We start from the raw sequence: 20,721 nt of genomic DNA, 5'->3' as shown, positions 1-20,721 counted from the left end.
GATGCACCTGGGAAACAGAGTGTTATGTCCATTCCCACGGTGAGATATGTAACTTCTATTTACTAATGGATTGGGGGTCCTGAACTCACAAAATTCATTTGAATACTGTGTTATTAATAATGGTTTAATATGTTCCAAGTTCATAAGGACATGATTATTTTTGGTGGGGGGAAGAGTGTAATGCCCTGGTTAAGATCTCTACTGCTATGCTGTGAGGTATTTTACTTACGCAAACGTGAGGAAATCTGCAGATGCTGGAATTTCAAGCAACACACATCAAAAAATGATGGTGAACGCAGCAGGCCAGGCAGCATCTATAGGAAGAGGTACAGTTGACGTTTCGGGCCGAGACCCTTCGCTGGAGGACCTGCTGAGTTCCTCCAGCGTGTTGTGAGTGTTGCGTTCACCAGCATTTTTTGTGGGTGTTGCAAGTATTTTACTTTATCAGTTTTCTGTAAAAGCTGTGTCCTGCTGGTGAGAATGTTTTGGCTTCAGCTAAAGATAAGGAGCCATGTTGTCCAATTTAGGAATGTTGTGTCAGCCAATCAGGATGGTGGAATTCTAGAGATTCTAGAGATAGCAGGGCAGAGAGAGATTTGTGACTGACAGTAGTCTGGTTCGGGGTCTTTCCCATGGGCGCTGCGGCAAGGACAGGAGGGAAGGTGCCTCAGAATGTCGTGGGAAGGAGAGTACACATTGCAAGAAGTGCTTTGTGCTGTTGAGTGGCTCTAAGGAGGAAGGGCAATATCCCTGAGAGAGAGAGAGAGAGAGAGGGAGGCAGTTTGCTTCAGATGGTTTTTGAGGGGAGTTCGAAAAGGCGGCAGGCGTTTTCACGCAGATCATGGGTCCAGCATGTGAGTAGGAGATACACCCCCGAATGCCCAGTTTCAGAAGATATGAGCTCCAACATTTATGTGCACATTTAGACTGGTTTAACTGGAATGGGCCCTGTTATTTCTTTTTCTTTTCTTTCTTTTAATAACTGTTTGATAAAGCTGAAAATGGTAAATATACTTTCTTTATAACTTTATGTGGTGTACGATTTGTTATTTCTTACTGACCAACAATTGTGTATGGGCAGTATTTATGCAGCATTCGCTCAAATCGAGGTTTCTTTAATCAGAACATCACAACGTTCCTGTTTGACTGAACTCCAAATTATAGCAACCCTAGACACGTATTGTTTGTGAAAGGTGGCCTCCTCACCACCGAGTCACATAGCGTTAGCAGAGCCGGCTAACAGTCAGTGAGGGAGCTGCAGTTGTTTCTTTGTAGTTACTGTGAATGCCCACAAGAAAATTAATCTCAAGGCTGTATACGGTGACATATAAAGCATGCTTCTTTCAATTTTGTGTTGATTTCAGCTCAACAAAACATGCTGGACTGTCTCTGGACTACCACGGTCACCTAATCCAGTAGGATGTTTGCCTATTATCTTTAAATGATAGTTTAGCCCACAATGCCCCAACCTAAGTCTTGTAAATTTCACCATATCTCTATGACTTAAAAGGTAACAGTCTGAGACCTTTTTAGCTAGTGGGTGACTAGAAAAATGATGCCTGCCCCTTAATTCATTTTTCCAATCCTCCTGCCACTTCTTCGCTATACCTTTTTAAATCCTACTTCTCAATTCTGCTCTGCCTAGGGGAACTCTAATTTCTATTTGCCTGCTCTGTAAGGAAGACTTTGCAATGCCATCCACAATTTCATATCCCTCCACCCCAGCATACCCAGGTATCTATGAAAATCTAACTGCACAACCCATCTTCCCTACTCTAAACAACACTAAGAGAATCTCAATAACTATGTCAGGGCGAGCTTTTGATTTACTCCCTTTTATAGACTCTAAGGCAGCAGCAGAATCCGAACAGATGATAACCCTACCTGGTCGAGAGTCTTCTATCCACCATAAGGCCCAGAGGATTGCTAATAATTCTTTTGCAAAGACAGAAACACCATCTGAAACCCGGTGACCAATCTTAACTCCAAGTTGAGACACATACATCCCAAATCCTGCCCTACTGCTCTCTGGGTCCACTGAGCCATCACTAAAAATCTTCACAAGCACGAGGAATTCTGCAGATGCTGAAAATTCAAGCAACACACATAAAAGTTGCTGGTGAACGCAGCAGGCCAGGCAGCATCTCTAGGAAGAGGTACAGTTGACGTTTTGGGCCGAGACCCTTCGTCAGGACTAATCTTCAGATAAGATCCCCATTTATTATTTAAATATTAATTTGTGATCAATGCTGATGAAATTGCACTGCTTCCTTTAAGCTGAAAAGGGAGGAATAGGTCTACTTCTGGATCTGGAAAGAGCCAAAAAGGGGCGGGTGGCAAGCAAATTTGGTCAACTATGTCCTCCTCAGTGACTGAACCTCTTGATCATGTTTGCATGCTTTTATGCATTGAGTTGCTGCCTCATGGTTGGTTGATTAGATATTTACATTAACGAGCAGGCATACAGGTGTACCTAATAAAGTGGCCACTGAGTGTATGTTGGGATTCAAATCTTATCTCCCAGATAAATCATCCAGGTCTTTAGAAATTAGACCTTAATTTCGTCATTACAGCAGGCTTCAAGTATCCATTAAGAAATCGGATGAAGTTCTCCATATGGAGTGAAGGGCCAACATAAAATGTGTCTTAACCTTCCTGGTCTCCACCTGTTATTTCTCTAACTTCTCCCAATTCTGATGAAAAGTCATAAGGACATACAGCATAGGGAAAGGGCCTTCCACTCACCTAATCTACACTGACCATCAGGCACCCATTGACACTAATCCAATGTATTTTATTCCCCATGGATTCCACCCAAGTTCCTGCAGAGGTGCTGTCACTCACCTACACACCAGAGGCAAAATACAGAACATCTTTGGGATGTAGGTGAAAATCGGAGCTCCCTGGGAAAGCACACACAAGGCTTTATTAGGCATTGTTCAGACTGTATTGTGAGCAGATTTGAGCCCCTAAGAAAGACTGTGCTAGCATTGGAGGAAGTTCTCGAGAATGATCCCAGGAATGAAAGGGTTAACATATGAGGAGTGTTTGCTGGCTCTGAGCCTGTACTCACTGATGTTTAGAAGAATGAGAAGGGATCTCATTTAAACCTATCGAATAGTGAAAGACCTAGATAGAGTGGATGTGGAGAGGAGTGGGGGGAGTCTAGGACCAGAAGGCACAGCCTCAGAATGGAAGGAGCTCCCTTTAGAACAGAGATGAGGAGGAATTTCTTTAGCCAGAGGGTGGTGAATCTGTGGAATTTATTATCAGTCAACTATGGAGGCAAATTAATTGAGTATATTTAAAGCAGAGATTCATAGGTTCTTGATTAGTAAGGGTGTCAAAGGTTACGGGGAGAAGGCAGGAGAATGGGGTTGAGAGGGAAAATACATCAGCCATGATAGAGTGGTGCAACAGACTTGATGGGCCGAAAAGCCTAATTTTGTTACATAGAACATAGAAAACCTACAGCACAATACAGGCCCTTCAGCCCACAAAGTTGTGTGTTCTTGTGTCTTATAATCACAGGAAGAATGTGCAACCTGGTCCACAGAAGACTAGCAGCAGTTCTAATAATTGTATCACCAAACAGTCCTTAAGCAGGCATAACAACCTGCTTGTGCCACCTTGCAGATATTACCCTACCTCCTGGGCATTTGTAGGTGGACAGTGATGATGGCTTCCAGTCAAGATGATGCCTGCATACAACAAAGTTGCTGGTGAACGCAGCAGACCAGGCAGCATCTCTAGGAAGAGGTACAGTCGACATTTCAGGCCGAAACCCTTTGTCAGGACTAACTGAAGGAAGAGTTAGTAAGAGATTTGAAAGTGGGAGGGGGAGGGGGAGATCCAAAATGATAGGAGAAGACAGGAGGGGGAGGGATGGAGCCAAGAGCTGGACAGGTGATTGGCAAAAGGGATATGAGAGGATCATGGGACAGGAGGCCCAGGGAGAAAGACGGGGGAGGGGGGGGGACCCAGAGGATGGGCAAGGGGTATAGTGAGAGGGACAGAGAGAGAAAAAGGAGAGTGAGAGAAAGAATGTGTGTATATAAATAAATAACAGATGGGGTACGAGGGAGAGGTGGGGCATTAGCAGAAGTTTGAGAAGTCGATGTTCGTTCACCAGCAACTTTGATGTGTGTGGCTTGAATTTCCAGCATCTGCAGAATTCCTCGTGTTTGCCTGCATACAACGCTCCTTTGGCTGACATCTTCTGGATAGGTCATGAAACCATCCTTTTCACTTCTTTTATGTCTTTTACGTTTGTTTTTCATCTCGGATGTGATTCAGGACCTGTTGGAGCCTGTGATTTGCTGTTTGGAGATCATTTGGGTGTTCAGCGCACAGCAGTCTCCAAGAGGATTCCAGGAGGCAGAGGCAGCGTGAGTGAACCTTGTGACAAGAAGACTGCAGGATTTTTGACCCCATTATGGCTATTATAGCTTCCATTCTTTGCCGATTAAAGCAACAAGGGCAATTGAAACACCAAGCGAGTGCGGAGTTTGGAGATCGTTTGGGTGTTCCAACACTCCGCAGTCTCCGAGAGGATTCCAAGAGGCAGAGGCAGTGAGCGTAAACCTCATAGAGGGCAGGCTGCAGGATAGGACGCAAGCCGATGTTTGGCTCCATTTCACCAATTACAGCTCCCATTTTTCACCGATTAAAGCAACAAGGGAGATTAAAGCATCAAAGCGATTTTAGAGCATGAAGCCAGCTGCTTGCCTTTTGAGCAGTTGCTCTGTACCAGAGAGGGGAGGGCCTGCCACTGCACTCAGAAAGTGTCACCCCAGGTTTTTTCTACATTTTGGATGTGGACTTTGGACTATAGACTCTATTTTTCAGTCTTATGCTTTTTATATTGTGTTTTTTCGCCTGATCACAGGTTTTTTTGTGTGGAAAGAAGGATTTGGGGTTGATGTGCCAGATTCATTTTTGTTCTTTTTTTTTGTGCAGGTGGAGGGATTTTGGGGTCATGTGCCTGATTCGTTTTTGTTCATTTTTTTTTGAACAGAAATAAGGATTTGGGGTTGATGTGCCTGATTCATTTTTGTTCGTTTTTTTTGTGCGGGGAGGGGGATTTGGGGGTCAATGTGCCTGTTCTGTTTTTGTTCAGTTTTGTTTTGAGTGGGGAGGAGGGATTTGGTGGTTGATAATCATGCTGCCTTTCTTTTCTTTCTTGGCTTCATGGTTACCCAAAGAATTGAAAAACTTCTGAGTTGTATACTTTGATAATAAATTAACCTTTGAACCTTTGATGGCTATCAAAGCTTGCAGCAGGATCTGGACCATCTGGAAAATGGGATGAAAAATGGCAGATGGAACTTAATGCAGACAAGCACAAGGTGTTGCACTTTGGGAGGACAAACCAAGATAGGACTTACACGGTGAGTGATAGGGCACTGCGGAGAAAAGTAGAACAGAGTGATGTGGGAATATAGATCCATAATTCCTTGAAAGTGGCATCACAGGGACAGAAAGAGAGCTTTTGGCACAATCAAAATATTGTGGATGCAAGAGTGTCAAAGCTTTGACCAACAACCAACTGGGAGATCAGAAGCTTGAGAGCAGGGAATTTCACGCAGGCTTGCTAATGGAGTAGGAAAAGGCAGCAACTCGAGGCAGTTTTTTTGGAGTTTTGACCGATCGCCGTTTAGGATTGTTTAGCAGGAGCAAATTTAAGGAAGGCAGGGGTAAGCGCAGAAGCCAATGTCGGAGTGGCCAGAGTCAGAGTGGAGATATTGAGGCTTTAGCTTGAAAAGGCTTCAGTCAGAGAAGGCAAAAAAGCTGTAGGTAGAGGTTCCCTCCCCACCCCCCCCCCACCTTCTTTACATTTGATCAGTTCGGACAGTAGAGATGCCAGGCAGGATAGTGGAATGTTCCTCTTGCAGGATGTGCGGAGTCAGGGAGACCTCCAGTGTCCCTGACAACGACAACTGCGAGAAGTGTATTCAGCTGCAGCTTCTAATAATCCACAATAAGGAGTTGGAGTTGGAGTTGGAGTTGGAACTGGATGAACTCTGGATCATTCAGGAGGCTGAAGGGGTGATAGGACATGTAGAGAGGTAGTTACACCCAAGGTGCAGGTCACAGGAAACTGGGAGACAGTCAGGAAGGGGAAAGGGGTTAAGGAGTCAGTGCAGAGTTCCCCTGTGAGCATCCCCCCTCAACAACACGTTTATCACTTTGGATACTGTCACGGGGAATGACCTAACAGAGGAAAGCCACAGCAGTCAGTTCCCTGGTACTGAGTGACTCAGAAAGGAAGGGGTGCGGGAAGAAGAGGCACACTGTGGTGATAGAGGATTCGTTAGTTAGAGGAACAGAAAGGAGGTTCTATGAGCAAGAATAAGATTTCTGGATGGTACGCTGCCTCCCTGGTGCCAGGGTCTGGGATATCTCAGATTGAGTCCTCAGCATTTTGAAGTGGGAGGGTGAGTAGCCAGAGGTTGTGGTCCATGTAGGTCCCAATGACATAGGTAGGATGAGTGATGAGGTTCTGCATAGGGCGTTCAGGGAGTTAGGTGCTAAGTTGAAGGGCAGGACCTCCAGCAAGGCTAGAACTAGGAAAATTTACAGTTTAATATGTGGTGAAGGAGTTGGTGTAGGAGGGAGGGCATAAGATTTTTGGATCATTGGGTTCTCTTCCAGGGAGGGTGGGACCTGTACAGAAGGGACGGTGTACACCTGAACTGGAGGGGGACTAATATCCTAGTGACAATGTTTTTCAGTGACAATACATGTCAATGCAAGAAGCATAGTTGGAAAGGCAGATTGGCTCAGGGATGGATCAACACCTGGAATTATGAGATTGTCGCCATTAGTGAGACTTGGTTGCAGGAGGGGCACGACTGGTTGCTCAGTATTCAGGGGTTCCATTGTTTTAGATGTGACAGAGCAGGAAGGATTAAAGGAGGAGGGTTGGCATTCAAGATGAGATAGTAAATTGGATTAGACATTGGCTTTGTGGGAGAAGCCAGAGAGTGGTAGTAGATGGTTGCCTCTCTGACTGGAGGCCTGTGACTAGTGGTGTGCTGGATCCTTTGTTCTTTGTCATCTATGTCAATGATCTGGATGGTAATGTGGTCAACTGGATCATCAAATTTGCAGATGACACCAAGGTTGGGTGTGTAGTGGACAGTGAGGAAGGCTATCATGACTTGCAGAGGGATCTGGACCAGCTGGAAAAAATGGGCTGAAAAATTGAAAAATGGCAGATGGGATTTGCTGCAGACAAGTGTGAGATGTTGCATTTTGGCTGGACCAACCAGGGTAGGCCTTACACAGCGAATGTTAGGGCACTGAGGAGTGCGGTAGAACAAAGGGATCTGGGAATGCAGGTCCATAATTCATTGAAAGTGGAATCACAGATAGACAGGATCATAAAGAAAGCCTTTGCTTCAGGAGTTGGGATGTTATATTGAAGTTGTACGAGACATTGGCGAGGCCTAATTTGGAGTATTGTGTGCAGTTTGGTCAACAACCAACAGGAAAGATGTAAACAAGGTTGAAAGAGTCCAGAAAAAATTTACTGGGATGTTGCTGGGTCTGGAGGACCTGAGTTATAGGGAAAGATTGAATAGACCAGGACTTTATTCCTTGGAGCACAGGAGAATGAGGAGACATTTGATAGAAGTATACCAAATTATGAGTGGCATAGATAGGGTAAATGCAAGCAGGCTTTTTCCACAGAGGTTGGGGGAGACTAGAACTAGAGGTTATGGGTTAAGGGTGAAAGGTGAAATGTTTTAAGTTAACATTAGGGGGAACTTCTTCACTCAGAGGTTGTCAGAGTGTGGAATGAGCTGCCAGCAGAAGTGGTGGATGTGGATTCAATTTCAACATTTAAGAGGAATTGGATAGATATACAGAACGGAGGGGTATGGTCTGGGTGCAGTCAAATTAATAGTTTTGCATGGACTAGATGGCCCGAAAAGCCTGTTTCTGTATGAAAATGAAATACCATAAGATATGGTCTTACCAAATTTGAGTCCCAAATCAGTGAGGATTGTATTGGGAGCAGCTAGCAAGTGTCGCCACACTTCCCGCAACAACATAGCAACACACCTCACTAACCATAACCCGTATGTTTTTTGGAACCTGGGAGGAAACCCACACAGTCAAGGGGAGAATGTACGAACTCCTTGCAGACAGCAGTGGGAATTGAACCCCGTCATATTATCTGTTATGCTGCCATGCCAGTTTAGATTAAATGAGACCAAGGAGGTTCATTTCTAACTCATTGATTAAGGTGGAATGGATTACAAGGGAAGTTCTGCACTTCTCCTGTGAAACTTTAATTTACACTTTCTCTTCACTACTAATTACACCATGGTGAAATATCTGCTGTACACAATTTTATTGTGATCTAACATTCTATTTGATCATAGATGTATCAGTGAAAGAACTAGTTAAAAGGTGCAGTAATATGATGCATCTGAAAACCAGAATAACTTGAAACAACATCACTTTCTGAAGGAAAGAGATCATGGGATCAGTCTTGGGAATACACAGCTGTTCCTATTTGTCAGCAGTTTAAACACTTCATCCAAAGGCAAAGCTGTATCAACATTCAGAGGCATTCTGGCCAACATCACAGCACCTTCTGTAAAACTTGAGAGGGGATGAGTTTTTCTGTAAGACTCTGGGTGTCTGTCCACCTTCATGTCAGTGGACAGATGGAGCTTGGCAGTCTGTGGTGAGCACAACTCCAGCAAGGAGGCACATCTCAGGAAGATTTTCTTGTGTCCAACATGGGCCCTCCCATCTGTGCTGGATGCCAGCTGTGGAAAGAAATCCAGTATGACTAAATGACAGAGACCACTCAACTGTTTCAGATTTACTATAATTCTCATAGAAACAGCAGGAAATTCATCTTTGCAGTTTATTATTCTCTCAAGGATAATGAATGTACCATTAAGTATAAGAGGCATAGAATGAGTGGAAACATTTTCCCCAGGTGGAAATGGCTCATACTAGGGGGCATAATTTTAAGGTGGTCGGAAGAAAGTATAGGAAAGATATCGGAGGCGGGTTATTTTTAAAAACAGAGAGTGGTGAGTGTGTGGAACGCACTGCCAGGGGTGGTGGTAGACAAGACACATTAGAGACATTTAAGAGACACTTAGATAGGCACATGGGTGATAGAAAAATGATGGGGTATGTGGGGGGAAGAGATTAGATTGATCTTGGAGCAGGTTAAAGGGTCGGGACAACATTGGGAGCCACAGGCCTGTACTGTGCTGTATTGTACAGGTTAAGGAAATTATTACCCTTCACCATCAGGCTCCTGAATCACTGAACACTGAACTGATTCCACAAACTATGGACTCACTTTCAAGGACTCTACAACTCAAGTTCTCAGTATTTACTATTTATTTATTGTTGTTTTTTTTCTTATTTGCAGTTTGTCTGGTTTTGCATATTGGCTATTTGTCGTCCTTGTAGTTTTTTAATGATTCTGTCGTATTCCTTTGTTCTACTGTGAGTGTCTGCAAGAAAATGATGACATACTGTGTACTACTACTTTGGTAATAAATTTACTTTGAACTTTGTTCTACATTTGATATATAGCATTAGAATTGTACCACATCTGCAGTTACCTCCTATAAGCTAACAACTGGATTCACACTCTGCTCATTTTGGTGTTACCACAAGATCAGTAGAATGAAGACTGGCCATTGAGTCACCCAGCACCTTGAAACAACCCACAGGAGGGGAGTATAAGTCATGAGAGGACATAATTCTAAGGTGATTGGAGGGGGAGGATATCACACGTGCTCTTTTCACATAGAAAGTGGAAAGTTCATGAAATGCACTGCTAGGGGTAGTGGTGGTGGTGGTACATAGAACGTAGAAATCTACAGCACATTATAGGCCCTTCGGCCCATGTTGTTGTGCTGACCATGTAACCTACTCTAGAAACTGCCTAGAATTTCCCTAGCGCATTGCACTCTATTTTTCTAAGCTCCATGTACCTAGCTAAGTCTCTTAAAAGACCCTCTTGTATCCACCTCCACCACCGTCGCTGACAGTGCATTCCACACCCCCACCACTCCGTGTGGAAAAACATACCCGACACCCCCTTGCACCTACTTCCACGCACCTTAAAACTCTGCCCCCTCATGCTAGCCATTTCAGCCCTGGGAAAAAGCCTCTGACTATCCGCACGATCAATACGTCTCATCATCTTGTACACCTCTATCAAATCACCTCTCATCCTCCATCACTCCAAGGAGAAAAGGCTGAGTTCACTCAACCTATTCTCATAAGGCTTGCTCCCCGATCCAGGTATTGAACTGAATTGGCTTTATTACTTACATCCTTCATATACACGAGGAGTAAAAATCTTTATGTTACATCTCTGTCTGAATGTGCAATGTGCAATTTATAGTAATTTATAATAAACAGCATGCACAACAGGACAGTCAATATAACAGAAATACAATTGTATCAGCATGAATTAAGCAGTCTGATGGCCTGGTGGAAGAAGCTGTCCCAGAGCCTGTTGGTCCTGGCTTTTATGCTGCGCTACCATTTCCCGGATGGTAGCAGCTGGAACAGTTTGTAGTTGGGGCGACTCGGGTCCCCAATGATCCTTCGGGCCCTTTTTAAACACCTGTCTTTGTAAATGTCCTGAATAGTGGGAAGTTCATTAACACCCTCAGATGTGCTGGGCTGTCCGCACCACTCTCTGCAGAGTCCTGCGATTGAGGGAAGTACAGTTCCCATACCAGGCAGTGATGCAGCCAGTCAGGATGCTCTCAGTTGTGCCCCTGTAGAAAGTTCTTAGCATTTGGGGGCCCATACCAAACTTCTCCAACCATCGGAGGTGAAAGAGCCTCAGTTTCTGAGGTGAAAGATATATTAGGGATATTTAAGAAACTTAGATAGGCACATAGTTGATAGAGAAATGGAGGGTTATGTAGGAGAGAAAGTTTAGACTGCTCTTAGAGAAGGATAAAAGGTCGGCACAATATTGCGGGCCAAAGGGCCTGTACCGTGCTATAATGTCCTATGTACTATAGGAGACATTTGTTAACCTTAGATTGGTTAATCCATTTAGGTGTGAGGAAGCAATGACAATAAATCTACTTCAAATAAAAACAACATAGTGGAAACACTCTGCAGTTCAGGTAGTATTTGTGGAGAGAGGAACAGTTAACTTTCCAGTCCTGATGAAGGGTCTCAGCCTGAAACGTTGACTGTTTACTCTTTTCCATAGATGCTGCCTGGCCTGCTGAGTTCCTCCAGCATTTTGTGTGTGTTGCTCTGGATTTCCAGCATCTGCAGATTTTCTTGTGTTTGTAACTCTTCAGGTAAATGGAGGATGGGAGGAGGGAACTAAGGGGAAAGACTGGGATAGGGCAAAGGACAGGGGTGCATACATGACCAGAGAGCTGATAGCACAGGACTTCGCAGGCTGGTAAAGATGTTAGGAAGTCTAAAGAACAGAATGAGTAACAACTTTGGCAAGATGTCCAAAGGGTCTTTTGTACTCCTTACAATCTATTGGTTCCACATTCTCCTGATAAAGGCTTTCTCAATTTAAATGGGAGGCCTCCCACTCTCCACCAAATCTCCAAATTATTTTAACAGCCCACCTAGCTAATGCAAACAGTCTGATTAGACAATTGCCAGTTTACAAACTACTCAACTTATGGACACACCTACATAGAACTAGCTCCCATAATATTATTGAATTCAAATGTCCAACATACAGTACATTTGCTCATATCTATAACAGAACTAATTTCCTCTCTCCACTTCTAAGAATTGTACTATCGTGTCAGTCTTATATGCTTTTGATGCGTTCGTTGCAAAAGTCAGAGTTATACAGCACAGAAACAGACACTTTGGTCCAATTCAGACCAGGAAGGGGCAGTGGTTAACGTATAACACTATTACAGCACTAGCAACCTGAGATCAGTTCTGCTGCCAGAAGGAGGTTGCACGCTCTCCTTGTGACCACGTGGGTTTCCTCCCACAGTCCAAAGATGTACGGGTTTGGTCACATGAATGTAACTGGCTTGTTGGGCTAGAAAGGCCTGTGACTGTGCTGTATCTCTAAATAAAAATAAAAGATACCCACCTAACTAGTCCTAGTTGCCTGCACTGGGCCCAAATCCCTCTAAATCTTTTCTGTCAGTGTACTTATCCAGATGACTTTTGCATGTTGTTATTATACCTACCTCAATCACTTCCTCTGGCAACTCAATCCATATACTCACCACCTCCTGTATGATGAAGTTGCACCTTAGGTTCCTTTTAAATCTTTAACCTCTCACCTTAAACATATGCCCTCTCATTTTTATTTCTCCTCCCCTGGTAAAAACAGCAGTACTGCAGAGTGATGGGGATGCTGCCCGGCCTGCCGAGTTCCTCCAGCATTTTGTGTATGTTGCTCGGATTTCCAGCATCTGCAGATTCTCTCATTTGTGACTGGATTACTACTCTGTGGTCTCTTCCAGGGATGCCTACCCTGAAAAAGTTTATGCCTCTCCCCCTCTGTAATCTCTGCCACCTCCTATAGTCCTGCCAAACGGTGTCAGCCTGAAACATCGACTGTACTCTTTTCCACAGATGCTGCCTGGCCTGCTGAGTTCCTCCAGCGTTTTGTTTGCGTTGTTAGGAATTTATTCATGGTTATTATTCTGGATCACTCCTGCCTCTTAGAGGTGATAGTGAACAGCATAAGGGAGAAGGTAAGAAAAGATATCAGTCTTCCTACTGACGCACACCAACTCAGAACCCTTCACCCACTCCCCCACCCTCCTCCCCCCAAAGCTTCCACGCAGGGACCCCCAGATAGGAGAGGGATGAGTACGGCAGACAGATGGTCTGGGATTTTCTAGATCAGTTCTAAAAAACTATTTTTCTTGTCAGTCAAATAGATGGTCCCATTCCTACAAACTGCACTTAGCTGTCAGGCTAGATGTTTGTGTTCAAATGTTTGCAACACTACTTAATCTTAAAACTCTCTAGCTGACAAACCTGCAGGAACATTGGTTCCAACACAAGTTATTTAGAAACTAAGTTGTTTTCAAAGATGTCCTAAAGAACTGACCAAGGCTGAGAGACCCGCCTCCGCAGACAGGCTATTGGCTCTGACGATAAAAATCTGACCTTTGAATTCGCAGCGTCGGTCATCGATTCCGGGCAGGATGAGTGACGTCCACGATGCCAATATCATAAATTAATGCCTCTGGCATCAAAATCTTTAAACCCAGATCTGCAGTTCTATAGTAAATGGGTACCCCTGAAAAAAATAAACAATTCTAGGTTTATGTGGAATTCATTACCACACAACGACTGCGGGGACTGTCATTGGGTATATTTAAAGTAGAGGTTCATAGGTTTTTGATTATGCAGGGCATCAAGATGAAGGCAGGAGAATGGGGCTGAAAGGTAAAATAAATCAGCCAGGATAAAATGGCGGAACGGACGATGGGCCGAATTGCCTAATTCTGCTTCTATGTCTCACGGCCATTTAAAGTACTCCCTTTGCAATAACGTGGGATAGTGCAAGCGTTTAATTGCATCGTTCGCCAGTAATGTTAACGCCGCTACTGAAAATGATGTGTTTGATACAAACCTCGTGGCGAATACAATGACGGCCGACGCAGGAGCCAGCGCCCGCTACCCCGCATCTCTACTCCAGTGCCGCTCCTGTCTCCTACAGGACGTAGATAATGTAGGAGAGAATTACCAGACTGACGATGGCAAACAACATCAACAGGAAGACGTCCAGCATCGTAAACCGGCCGTAGCAGGATAGCGACTGGAAAGGACACTGTGATGTACCGGCTTCTCCGGATTCGGCAACTGGTGTGGAATTGGGTGGTCCGGGGAAGCGGAGACGCACTGGAGAAAGTGAGACACCACGAGCACTCCAGGAGAAATGCACTTTACCACACTTGCATTTATATGGCGCCTCTCCGAATCGCTAGGCAAACATCTCAAAGTGTTTTACAGCTAATATTTTTTGTGAAGTGTATTTATTGTTATAATGCAATTATTTCGTGCGGAGCAAGTTGTCACGAACAGTGTCGTGTTTGTAACGTTGATAACTGGATCAGTATTGTACTGAAATGATTTTTGAAGCAGGGTCTTTTATAAGCATTAGTTAGTCGGTTTCTTCTTGTACCGAGCTGCAGTGAAAAATTTGTTATAGAGTCACAGAGCGCTACAGCACAGAAACGGACCCTTCGGCCCATCTAGTCCGTGCTGAATTATTGTTACATACGCTTCATAGAGATAAATTCATTACAACAGTGCTTAGAGGTAGTAAGAGGTAAAAACATCAGAGTTAAGTGTAACATTTACAGCGAAAGGGCAGTGCAGGTGCAAGGTCACGAAGAGGTAGATTGTGAGGTCAAGAGTCTATCTATTGTACGAGATAATTTTAATAGAGGTGTACAAGATGAAGTGGACAGCCAGAGACTTTTTTTTTTGCCCAGGACGGAAATGGCTATTACAAGGGGGCATAATCTTAAGGTGATTGGAGGAAAGTATAAAGGGAATAATAGAGGTAGTGTTTTTTTAACACAAAGTATGGTGGGTGTGTGGAACCATAAGATTTAGGCCATTTGGCCCATCGGGTTTGCTCCAACATTTCAGCATGGCTACCCAATTTCCCTCTCAGCCCTAATTGCCCACCTTCTCCCCATATCCCTTTATGCATTACCAGGGCTGATGGTAGATTAGGGTCACTTATAAGACTCTTGGATAGGCACGTGCATGATAGAAAAATGGAGGGGTAAGTAGGAGGAAAGGGTTAGATTAATCTTAGAGTAGGCTAAAGGATCAGCCCAACGTTGTGGGCCAAAGGGCCCGTACTGTAATGTTCTATGTTCTAAGAGATTTATTTAATAGACTTGCAGTTCTTGACCGTGGTGATGTGCGCTTTCAGGCTTTTGTATCTTTTGCCCAATGGGAAAGGGGAGAAGAATGCACAGGATGGGAGGGGATCTTTGATTATGTGAAAACAAAAGATTCTGTAGATGCTGGAATTCTTGAGCAACACACACAAAATGCTAGAGAGACTCTGAGGTCAAGCTGCATTTATGGAGAGGAATAAACAGTCCTGATAAAGGGTCTCGCCCCACAATATCAGCTGTTTATCCTCTCTCCATAGATGCTGCCTGACCTGCTGCATTTTGTGTCTATTGTTTGGAATAAGCCTGCAAGTGTATAACTGACCATAAGGTCTTCCACAGGAAGCTTAGCTAAATTAAACATTGGTCTATTAGAGAATGAGATTAGGGAATTAATTAACAGAAACAAGGAAATGACAGAGACTTTGAACAAATAAATTTATGCATTACCACATTGTGATAAAAGCATTCCAACAATACAATGAGAGGGTAACAGTACTAGGCAAAATAATAGGTCATAAACTAAGCTGCAATGAGAACACTGAGAAGCTACAATGTAATGTCAAATATCTGGAATTGGAATGCAAGATAGAAAGATATAATTTGGCAGGCAGAGTTTTAAAAATGCACCAAAACAATGGTGGGAAATTGCAGATCTCTGGGATGTAAAGGGATTTGGCTGTTCTAAGGCATAATCAGAATCAGGCTTATTATCACTATATTTTTATTTACTTTTTATTCAGAGATACTGTACAGCATGGCAATAGGCCTTTCCTACTGAAAGAGCCTACACTACACAATTACACCCAAGTTGTCAATTACCCTACTAACTCATGTCTTTGGACTGTGGGCATATGTCATGAAATTTGTTGTTTTGTGACAGCAGTACAATGCAAGATGTAAAATTTACTGTTTCAAAACAAAATGAATAAATAGTGCAAAACAGAAATTGAGGATTCATAGACTATTCAGAAATCTGTCGACAGAGGAGAAGAAGCTGTCCCTAAATCACTGAGTACGTGTCTTGAGGCTCCTGTGCCTCCTCCCTGATGGTGGTAATGAAAAAAGGGCGTTACCAGGCTGGTGAGGGTTTTTAATGATGACTGATGCCTTCTTGAGGCATTGCCTTTTGAAGATGTCCTCAAAGGTTGGGAGGTTGTCCCTGTGATGGCGCTGGTGGCTGAGTCTACAACCCTCTGCAGCCACTTGAAATCCTGTGCATTGCAGCCCTCGTACTAGGAAGAGCTGCAACTAGCCAGAATGTTCTCCACTGTACAGCTGTAGAAATTTGCCAGAGCCTTCAGGATGTACCAAATCCCCTCAAAACTCATCATTAAGTATAACCTTCTTCATGATCGCATTATGTTGGGCCTGGTTTACAAATCAGGTTCAAGCAGTAAGCAGGAAAGCATAATGTACACTTTTGTTTATAGCGTGTGGAACTAAATAAAGTGAGGGAGATTGTTTTCATTTACAGGGGGTACTGATAAAAATACCTCTGGAGTACTGTGCTCAGTATTGGTATTATTTAAGGATGGATCTTAATTTGCTGAAGATAGTTTAGAGAAATTTTACTGGATTAATACTCAGAATGAGCAGCTTGTCTTAGACTGAGAGGGTTTGGTGTGTAATGACTGAAGTTATGAAGAATGACAGATGACTTGTTGAAACCTATAAGATCCAGAGCAGTCCTCACAGACGAATAGTGAAGAAGACACGTTTTCCTTGTGACCTTGTAGGTTTCCTCCAAGTGCTCTGGTTTTCTCCCACATCTCAATGGGCTGGTAGGTTAATTGGCCACTGTCTGTGTGGAGGTGGTTTATGGAATGAATCTGGTTGAAGTTGATGAGCGCTTATAAAACTGAGGCTTTATAAGACAGTAGTCAGACTGCACTTGGAGTATTGTGAGCAGTTGTGGGCCCCTCATCTAAGAAGGGACGTGCATTGGAGAGGGTCCAGAGGAAATTTACAAGAATGATCCTGGGAATGAAAAGAGTTAATGTATCAGGAGCATTTGATGGGTCTGGGCCTGTACTCACTGGAGTTTAGAAGAATGGGGGGGGGGGGTATCTCATTAAAACATATCAAATATTGAAAGGCCTCGATAGAGTGGATGTGGAGAGGTTGTTTCCAGTACTGGAGGCATTCTAGGACCAGAGGGACATCCCTTTATAACGGAGATGGGAAGGAATTCTTTAGCCAGAGGGTGGAGGATCTGTGGATTTCTTTGCCACAGATGGCTGTGGAGGCCAAGTCATTGAGTATATTCAAAGTGGAGTTTGATGGATTCTTGATTAGCAAGGGTGTCAGTGGTTACGGGGAGAAGGCAGAGATAATAAATCAGTCCTGATGGAATGGCAGAGCAGACTCAATGGGCTGAATGGCCATATTATGTTTCTATGGGGGGAGAAAAACATTCACCCCAGTTTTCTGCCCTACACACCAATAACCATCAAAAATAGATTATTCAGCTGCAATCTCATTGCTCATTAAACCTATGATGCTACTTTCAAGGAAGATTTTTCAAAACAATGTACAAGAAAGACAAAATTAAATAAATAAAATCCACATTGGTTCTCACCTTTAAGTTTATTGACAATTTGTCATGTAAAGATCATGCCAAAAAATACATTTTTCCTAAAAACTGCAAGCATGGTAATGAAGAATTCAGAAGAGCGAAAACATGCTTCATTTGATTCACAGATGTGCAGTATTTTATGCAGATAGCAGCACCCATTTTCCCCTCCCCTTCTTAATTTCCAAACTAACAACTGCCTTTGAAACATACTTAAGTTTTGTGATGGACTATGCAGAAGGTCATTTCTCAACCCAGGTTTACACAAGACAACTGGAGGCCATTTGCTTCACTGAGGAAAGTCCACTGATTGTAAGATACAACTTTTGTGGTGGTTGGGGAAGTGGGTACCGAGACGGACCTCTATTCTTCCACCCAAAGATGATCCAAAGGACTTCTCAGGAAAACAACACTTAAGGTCTCTCACCTATGGGATTAATTTGCCCAACACAACAGCATGTTTTGATGGAAAGGCAGCTTAGACATAACTGCTCCCTTTGTACAGAGTTGCATGTTAAATGAACAACTCAGAGACCTAAGTTAAGCTCAGGTGCTAACATTTCGCAGGTACACAGGGAAGCTCAATAGCATCCTTAGCAAAGCTAAGCTGAACTTGATAAAGCGCAACTTCAAAAAAACAAAAATTTCTAACCAATTAATTAGCAATTATAACTGCAGGTTTCAAATTAAACAGCATGCTAAGATGAAGCAGTTAATGTACTGATTCCATGGAATGTTAAGTCATTAATATTGGCACGCAGTGTCTGCACGTTTGTGCTTGTGTACAAATCTTCAGTGGTCCAGTAGTATTGGTACCTGAATTTTAACATCACAGCTAGTTAGATAAGATTCTTGGCAATTTCACAAGAGAAGTCAATTCCAGAAAAATGGAAATATGAGATCATAATCCAATCACTACAAAGCACAACTAAATATCAGTGCCTGGACCGGATTTGAGGCTAGTAGAATAAACACTGTTGCAATTCAGTAATTTATTGACTAAAGTACAGCTCTTTCGTATTTATTCATTATAACCTGAAAATAAAACGTACACCACTTTGTGCCTTAAGAGGTTTTCAAAGTATACAGAGTCATTTTCTGTAGATGAGGAATGCTGGTAGATCCAGTCTTGGACTGGATTTAATAAATGTTGTGCCAATGACCAACAGGAATGGTTCAGTTAATTTCTATAATTCCAGTCACCACAGCCACTGTTTGAATTAATGACTTCTTGATGTTTAAGAAAGTGTTTGTTGTTCCAAAGAACAGTCTGAACTTCTAAATGATCATTTAAATTGGAATAGTTAGCTAGGGACAGTTTTCATCACATGAGAAGGGACAAAGATTAGTAAAAAGATTCCAGGCCAGTTCCTAAGAGCCACTCAATGCCCAGACAGCATTCTGCTGTTTGTACAACTTTATAGAAAAAGACAAAAATTCCTCAGGAATTTTTTTTTTCCCCCAGCATCAGGCTGTTTCACATTAGTTTCAATATTATATTAAAAGTTAACACACTCAAGAGTTTAGAAAGCCATGCAAATTAATCCCTGTAAAAGTCTTCCAGCTTTTCATCGAATTAAGTAGAGCTGTTAACTTAAGTCTTTGCAGGTTTCATTTCAATGACATAAAATGCTTATCCATTTTATGTACATTAGTTGGGTCTCATCTGCTTATGTGATTAAGCTTTGAAATAGTTCAAACCTAAAGGGAGAAGGAAGGCAGACAGCCACAAACTGTGCTTGACTGGGTTAAATATTCTTTTTACATGGATTTTACTGGAGTACTGATCTTATTATTAAATCTGAAATCTGCAGGGTATAGCGTTGCCAAACCAAAGCATGATTCCCACACCAACTCATAACACTGGAATATATTACTTCCATACCTCCTTCCTCCAATTTTAAAACTGACCCTATGTTGCTCTAAACTGACTTCTGGCACAGAAGCATGGTCACTATTGTACATTATTACAAGGACTGAAGGACTGTTACAGAAGGAGATGGCAATGGCTGCCTTATCCACCAGCCTCCCCTGGAGAGTGGCTGAAGTCCTGTGGCAAACTCTGAAACAACTAGGATCCGATGATACTGATGAGGTATGGATGGCTGCAGGAATCCCTCTACTCTGACTTGCATTTCCTCATATTGCTTAAAGAAAAAAAATGGCAAGAGCATAAAACAATTTGATTGGACACAAAGGCTTGAGATTCCTGGGCCAATGAGAACTGGGTATTGATTTTTGTGAACTATTTGGCGAGAAATATTACTCCCAGAGCCAAGTGATGTCAATGCACTCACTAGGCTAAAATCCAAAGAATGAAATGAGTAGAATTGAAGTGCCCTGACTGCTCAGGCAATCCAATCCTCACTGTGTCCAAACAGACACACTAGTTTACCCAGCCAGCAATAGAACGATCCTGGATGTTGCAGCAACTTGCAAGGTAATACTGATGTTACATTTCCCTGTATTGATGAGGGCTGCTTGGACACATCTGGCTATAGTAATCCAGAGACAAGAATTTCCTCTTCAGCATCTGCAAGGTGCAGTGATCAGAGCGGTCATTTAATAATTGGAGGAGTGAGGGGGGAGCAATACAGAGCATTAAATGGCTTTGCAAAATAATTATCTCTTATCCAATCTAGTTAAGCCAAAGAAAATTTGACTATATTCCAGCAACATGAAAAATAACAGAGAAAGCTATATTATGCATTTAGAATCACAATTTTAAATTTTTTTAAACCTAAATTTGTCATCAAATCATTGTTGGGATTCATACTGTTATTTTTTTTATATAATACAGAAAATCAAAGCATAAGCAGGCATCAATCTTGGCTCCGTTACACTGCTTCCACGTAGTTCGCTGGGAGCATGCCAGTGTCCCCTGTTCTCTCCACGGTACCATACATCCACCCTTCGTCAATCTGCTGAACATCAATGATCAAGTCGCCATCTTGGAATGAGATCTCATCATCGTCAGCTGCCGAGTAGTCATACACAGCTCGGAATCTCTTCTGCAAAGCAATAAAAGAGAATACACACAAAATGCTGGAGGAACTAGCAGGCCAGGCAGCATCTTTGGAAAAGAGTAAATAGTCAACATTTTGGGCCAAAACCCTTCATCAGGACTGGAAGAGAAGGGAAGAAGTCAGAATAAGAAGGTGGGGGGAGCAGGGAAGGGGGTGAAGTAAGGAGCTGGGAAGTTGATTGGTGAAAGAGATAAAGGATTGGAGAAGGGGGAATCTGATAGAAGAGGAGAAAAGGCCACGG

The 20,721-nt window shown here is 43.0% G+C and overlaps 1 protein-coding gene across 2 annotated transcripts in view; it reads right to left on the bottom strand.

Moving 5' to 3' along the window:
- Window positions 1-13,128: 13,128 nt before the first annotated feature.
- The window catches only part of lasp1 (LIM and SH3 protein 1), a 193,969-nt gene continuing 186,376 nt past the window's right edge, over window positions 13,129-20,721 (bottom strand). Inside the window, exon 7 of one of the 2 annotated variants that reach the window (XM_072249218.1) lies at window positions 13,129-13,261. In XM_072249218.1, the coding sequence (XP_072105319.1) occupies window positions 13,223-13,261 (39 nt within the window). In that variant the 3' untranslated portion in view covers window positions 13,129-13,222. Of the gene's footprint in view, window positions 13,262-17,449; window positions 20,466-20,721 lie in introns of those variants that run through there. The other variant, XM_072249216.1, reaches the window with a different exon arrangement.

The sequence above is a fragment of the Mobula birostris genome, chromosome X (genome assembly GCF_030028105.1).
Source record: "Mobula birostris isolate sMobBir1 chromosome X, sMobBir1.hap1, whole genome shotgun sequence".
Lineage (NCBI taxonomy): Eukaryota > Metazoa > Chordata > Chondrichthyes > Myliobatiformes > Myliobatidae > Mobula > Mobula birostris.
This window is presented reverse-complemented; position numbering and strand designations above follow the sequence as displayed.